Raw genomic sequence first — 6,758 nt, forward strand, 5'->3', positions numbered from 1 at the left:
CAAAGTGCTGCAGTAAAACAGCACTAATTATGAGTACAACATGGTAAGTTCCTTTGGAGAAAGATACCTGCTAAATAGATGTTTGTAATAGTAAGAAAGCATAATGTGCCCCTACCCCCCCACCCCCCGTACGTGTGTAATTCCACTGAGTGCTTGCACTAATGTTTTGATCCTCCAAACACTGTAGCCGACTACTTCTTACACCACTCATCTGCATAAGGTGAAGTCTGTACTCCTGCTCCTTGTGTTAAAAAGGGGGGGGAAAAAAAAAAAAAAAAAAAAAATCAGCAACTTTGAAACATGCAGACATTTTCCATTTTTTAAATTGCATTTTCTTCACTTATTTTTGAAAATTTCTGATCACTGCAAAGCAAAAGTGACCTGTTTTTACCTTCCTTAGCTATACATGAATTTATGTGGCCAGCTGTCGGTTGGCAGTAAAACACACAGAACAGATGATTTGATGGGGGGGAAAGCTAAAGTAAATGACTGCATTCATCCACTTACCTGTCAATAGTATTATAGAATTGGATGAGCTGTCTTTTTCTCTGACAGATCAAACAAAATAAGCAGGAACTTATACTCATCTCTGTTCATAATAACCGAGTCGCTGTGAAGCTCAAGACACATTGGAACTTTTATTTGCAAGCCACACAAGACACGGTCAAATCCTGTCAAAATGATTAGTTACAGCAATCTCTCCAGTGCTCTAAGTTTTTATTTTAGTCAGTCATTTTTTTTAAACCTAGAAAACAAATATATTTGTCCCTGTAATCACTGAACTGAAGACACCATGGAGCAGTGAGATGTTGAACATTAAGAGCCCCACTCGCTGAAACTAACCGCTGAACTGAAAAGATATGAAAACATTAAACATCAAAAAATGCCATATTAGGTCATTGTACAGATTATTTTTTAATAAATAATGCAAAACATATTGGCCATGAACCATGCAAACTATTGTATCACATATGATCACTCAAAGGGTGTGATTGGACACACGCCGCTTTGTGGCATCTGGGTGAGAACAAGACAGCAACAGATACATGTTTGCATACTATTTGCCATTTTACCAGAAATTTGCCATCTATTCCAGAAGTAAGGCATACATAACTATGGATAGTATGGGGTTTGAAGAAACGAGCAATACCGCGGTGCGAATAGTGACAATGGGCTCCTAGCAGCCCCTGCTCAGGACAAAGGCTCCACGTCCAGTACTCGATCCTCACATTACCAGCCCCTCGGGTTCTTTAAGGAGGCACACACCGGTCACCGTGAGTTCCCGTCTCTACAGGTTACAGCCAGCTGAGCTTCTCCTCCTCAAACTTCTGTGGGTCAATGAAAGGCTTATCAATGGACCTGATCATCAATTCCCCGCAATACACGCACTCGCTGGCCACTATGTCATCAATGTCCGACTTGATCTGCTCGCGGCTGAGCTGGCCCTTGCTGAGGGAACCGGCTGCAGCCTCCTCCTCCTTTACCCGCTGCCGATTCTTCGCAGGCTGGCTGGCAGCCGCCAGCTTCTTCTGCAGCTCCTCCAGCTTGGCCTGCCTGTAGGAGGACAGGTGAGGGGTGACCTCCTGGAAGAGGCAGTCGTAATGGAACATGTGGCCACACAGGAACAGGTAGAAGGGCCGATTGAGCAGGGGAAAGTCACAGGTGGCGCACTTCTCGTGAGACTCCACCACTCCGTACTTGTTCCTCATCTGCTGGATGTCCTCCCGGATGCGCTTGGCGCTCTCCGTGGCCTCCTCCATCTCTTGCTTCAGCTCTTCGATGTGCTTGTTGTACTCCTCCAAGGAGCTGCAGATGGCTTCCTTGAAGTGGTCGATGGTGACAAAGTCCGGGAAGAAAGGAAGAACATCCTCAATCTTCAGCAGGTTGCAGCTCGACAGGCAGTGCATGGCCTTCTTCACATCCTTCTCCTCCTGCACAACGTGGCGGGCGATCTTCAGCCACAGCTTCTTCCTCAGCTCCTCGTCATCTTCCGGCAGGTCTGCGCACGATTTGGCCAAGTCCACGTCAACCTGCATTTTCAGACACGAGAAGTTCTTTCACAAAAGGAACTCATTGTTCTGTTCACTTTCGTATGGCAGGTTCACTAATCCTTTGCAGATCTGAAATTGTGGTAAAGCTCTGTAAAATTTCTGCCGTGGTTAACGTCGCATGCGGTGCACTTCAAAACCGTGCCGTTTTCAGACTGTTCATTAATGCTCACAGCTAGGATGGAATCTCTGTGAGCAACCAAAAACAAAGGCATATCTTGTATGTGGTCAGTCATCAAGTGGCGTATGACTGCATACATAATTTATACCAAAGATGGCAAGAAAGAACATTTCTGTATTTTTGGTCAGGGAAATAAACATGTAAGTGTATAGATATTAATCACAATAGTAAATTAATTGCAAAATATGTATGATCTGCTATTTATATTATATACTAGTGTGATATGGAAAGTCATTAAATATTTTTGATTTTTTAAATTTTGCAACTCTGGTGGCTTGTTTTAACACACAAGGTGTTATTTTCGAAAATTTCTATTAAAAACTATACATTGCCATTTCCTAATTAAAACCGTACCAGCTATTGGTCCTCGTAGGACAGGGAATGTATCCTAATCATGCAGTAAATGAACACATGTGGTGACTGGCAGCGCCTAAGTCCCGAACCAGGTAACGGCTGTACTTCTCATGGATGTTTCGCATTCATACGGTAGCCGAGCAGAAACGGACACCATACAAACCTGTAGTGCCAGATCCACAGCCTCCTCGTAGAGCTCCATTATCTTGTAGACGTGGACACATGCTCGGTGGTGCCCATGTTCAGCAAACAGCCGCAGAGCGTACTTGAGGTCGTAATGGACGTCCGAGGAGTGCTTCCCTTCCTGCTCCAGGTACCACAGCAGCGACTCGGGCCGGTACTTTGCATAGAGGGACAGTAGGTAGTTGTGGATGGCCTCGTCCGTCTCACCAAGCTGGTAAACACAGAACTCCATGTAGCGAATCGTCTCGTTGATCTGCTGGGTGCTGCCAATCTGGCTGTAGTTCACCAGCGCTGGGATGAGCTTCTTAGCATCGAGCTTCTTGCCTACGTTCATCCACGCCTCCACCACTCTCATGGGTATGTGCTGCATGAGGACGGGGGAGAACTTGTAGAAGAGCTTCACGTCGCAGTGTTTGGAGAGTACCTCCAGGGCAGCGCCGTAGTCTTCGTGTTGGCAGTGGTGGGAGACAACCCTCTCGTAGTCCTGCATGACAACAGCGAAGTGAACCATGTCGTCCACGTTCCCGTGACTCGCCAGGAGGTCGTAGATGGTGCTGCGGTTGTTGTAGAAGCATTCCTTGTACTTTGGATTGCTGAGGAAACTGTGAAACTCCTCACGGGTCTCCACAAAGAGAGCATTCTTGGAGTCATCCGCCTCAAAGAGCCCCAGTCGGTTGAGGTAGAGCTCCGTGAGCCACGTGACCAGCAGGGTGATCTGGGTCTTCTCGCTCAATTTGAGATTGCTCAGTTTCTTCAGCAGGAACTCCTTCAAGGCTTCCTCTTGCCGTGCCTCGATAAACTTCAGGGCGATCTCCTCAAAGTAGTTCTGGGTGAGGGCATAGCACTTGGCGCTCTCCACGTATCGCTTGTTCTGGAAGCAATGCTCCGCCTCCTTCGCCAGGACTATGTCCAAGCACTCGGGCCGGTCGCGGCAGTACTCCTTGGCGAGGTCAAACTTCTCCATGCTCATGTACATCTGCCAAACATCGCGCGCCTCCCTCTGGATGTTGTAGCGGAAGACCGCTTTCTCAGTGTAAATCCACACCAGCCCGCCGATGGGGTCCTTCACCATTTTCCTCAAAGGGCCAAATTTCTCCGGGAAGACGTCCTCATGCACCACCTGGCCATTCAAGGTGCACACAGCCTTCACGCGGTCCGGGAGCAGCAGCAGGAAGTGGAACTGTGTCAAGACAATGGAGAGGGGCTTGCAGGTGTCAATGCTTTCCGTGTACTCCCACACTTGGACGTCGCTGAGCAGCGAGTCGGGACGCACGTAGTCCAGCTGACCGTAGAGGACGCCGTTGCCCATCATCCATGCAAAGGCCTTGGGGCACGAGCGCAACTTGGAGGTGTAGAAGGCGATTTCGCTGTAGCCCATGTTCACGGGGAATTCCTGGAAGCTGGGCAGGAGGTCCTGGTTCTGGCTGAAGATCGAGCTGAAGCCCTGCTGCTCGGATCCCTCTGCCACCTTCCCCACGAACTGGAACAGGCGCTTCCGCGTGGTGGCAATGATGAAGCACTTGGATTCAAGGCCACGCTCCATCTCCAGGCAGCAGACCGGTGCCGTGTCTCCATCTTCCTCCAGCAGGTGGACTTGCCGGAAGTACTGGTCGGGGTTCGTGTTGAACAGGCTGCCCTCCGAGGCCGAGATTTCTGCCTCAAAGATGAGGCCTTGGGTGGTGCCCACAAGAATGGGGCCCGTGTTGGTCTCCGTGCCCAGCAGTTTGTTCCAGCCCACACTTTCTATCAGGTGGCCCTTCCAGCGAGACAGGCTCCGCACCTTCTGGGTGTTTCTGTTCAGGTATAGGCACTCACTGGTGGACAAGCTAATCACCACGTGGGACCCTACAGGACATAAGACACAAAAGTGTTCCTCTGACACAGTCCTGCAACAATTCTGGCTAATGTGAGCTATTCCGGTTATAAATACCATTTACACAAGTCATATGGACATTAATTAGAGAACGCCTCACACATTTGGCTCATAATCTTGATGCTCACTGACACCATCTAAACTAGGGGTATCCAACTTTTCCTGGCCAAGGGCAGCAACCATTACAAACCGGTCCGAGGGCCATACTTATTAATATCATAGCTGTTGAAATACTCAATTTGAAAAGTCCAAATTTAAAATAAAAAAAAAAAAGGGAAAAAGTATTTATTGTATATTATTTAGGTGCAATAACTATGTGACTCAATTTATTGCACTTATGGTAGTTACAGTATATATTAATGATGCCCGAAATGTTCTTGTGGGCCGTACTATGAAGCCAATCAAATCAGCTGTGAAACTACCAAATCTGTGGTAATTATCGGCTTGGAAATCCAGCTGTAATGCAATAAATGCAAGGTAAGCATTAACTTTTCACTGTGTGCCAACAACCACAACTATGTCTGTGACAATGTAATATGAGATGTGATGAAGGTCCTCCTGTGCTGCCCCATTGCACCCAGTAGCACCACTGTCGACACATGAGCACCCTTTACCTGTGGGGTCCAGGAACAGCTTGTAGACACTGCTTTGGTCTTTCCTGCCCAGTTCTATTTGATTAGGCTGATCGGGTTTTCCTAGATCGATCCTAAAATCAGACAAAGATTTACTTTATTCTACTGGACTTTTTTTTGTGCATTAAAATATACAGTAAGTGGTGTACTGATTAGAGCAGCCTTGAACTCAAAGGTTGCAGGTTTGAATCATCTCCTGCTGTATTAGTCGCTCAGGGTACGTACACTGCATTGACACAGTAACAATTACCCAGCTTTACGAAAGGGTAAATAATTGTATGTATGTTTAACAATGAAATATGCCTTAGAGAAAAGTGTCACCTAAATGACCACAAAACCAGTAGTGATCCACAGAAGTAATAAAATGGAAATCTTCTTTTGCAGCAAATAGGGAAAACAAGACCCTGTTTGATGATTGTTATGAAATTTTACCATTTCTACAGGTTTGTCCAAGGCAACTTACCATGTTTGATGTTCAATTTCACAACGATTTACCCGCTCACAGAGCTCCCTATTTTTGTCAATCTATTGAGAACATTATTTTTGCCTATTCTTACTGTATAAGCTCAGGTCGAGCATCTTAACAAGGGTACAACGGCGAGTGGGATTCTAATCCTGACGCTCCAGAATGCAAGGTGACGTCTCTAATCACGGCGCTCGCGGAACTGCGGAGGGGAAGAGGTGCGCGGGTGCGAGCGCAGCCCACCTCAGCAGCGTATCTCGGCCCAGGCTCATACACAGTTGATTGTTGCACACCGCAAAGTGGTTGATCTTCTCTGGCGGAGAGAAGTCGATCCGCTGCTTGTTGAAAATGGGCTTCTCCTCCTCCAGGCGCGCGTTCACGAAGCCTGCACGACAGACACGCCGGTGTCCAGATTCATTGTGACACACTCACTCAGACACAAAAAGGGACGGGGTGTGTGTGTGCCGTGCGAGCTCGGCGGGGCCGCCCTTACCGGAGTGCGCGATGCCGATGTTGGAGGCCGAGAAACGCGAGCGGTGCTGCGCGGGGCGCGCCGTGTTCTGGGAGTCCTCGTACTCGTCCAGGATGGAAGCCATGGTGGCGTGGATGCCTGTGCGCGGTCACAGATCGGAGACCAGGCAGCGAGCGATCGGTGAAACCGCCAAGGCCGGGAGCGCGCTACACTGTTCGATTGAGACACGTACTGCGCGCTGTAAATATAAAGAGGAAGCGCAGGCAGATCAATACAGCGCCGCTACATAGTTCCTGAAACTCGGGAGTAACCCAAACACGCGAGAACACGGCGCACGGCGGTCATGTGAGCCCCTGTGTCACGTGACAAGACACCACGTGACGGATCCCCGGTATCATGTGACTCCGTTCATTCACAGAACGCAAGTAAAACTGTTCTCTCCGCGAGCCACAGGATGGCGCACTTAACGCGTAGCGCCGCCCATTCTTATTCACACGTGCGAAGCGATAACTACGACAGAAATGCGTACGAAACAATGCTGCGAACTTCGAA

The 6,758-nt window shown here is 48.3% G+C and overlaps 1 protein-coding gene across 1 annotated transcript; it reads right to left on the reverse strand.

Annotated features, from left to right (window-relative positions):
• Window positions 1–625: 625 nt before the first annotated feature.
• Window positions 626–6,556, reverse strand: vps18 (VPS18 core subunit of CORVET and HOPS complexes). The gene is made up of 5 exons (XM_018727313.2): window positions 6,228–6,556; window positions 5,978–6,119; window positions 5,254–5,345; window positions 2,747–4,611; window positions 626–2,030 (listed from the first exon to the last, which is right to left on the reverse strand). Exons 1-5 carry the CDS (start codon window positions 6,328–6,330, stop codon window positions 1,296–1,298), a joined length of 2,937 nt encoding a protein of 978 aa, XP_018582829.2. The 5' UTR covers window positions 6,331–6,556; the 3' UTR covers window positions 626–1,295.
• Between the last annotated feature and the right edge of the window lie 202 nt (window positions 6,557–6,758).

The sequence above is a fragment of the Scleropages formosus genome, chromosome 15 (assembly GCF_900964775.1).
Source record: "Scleropages formosus chromosome 15, fSclFor1.1, whole genome shotgun sequence".
NCBI lineage: Eukaryota > Metazoa > Chordata > Actinopteri > Osteoglossiformes > Osteoglossidae > Scleropages > Scleropages formosus.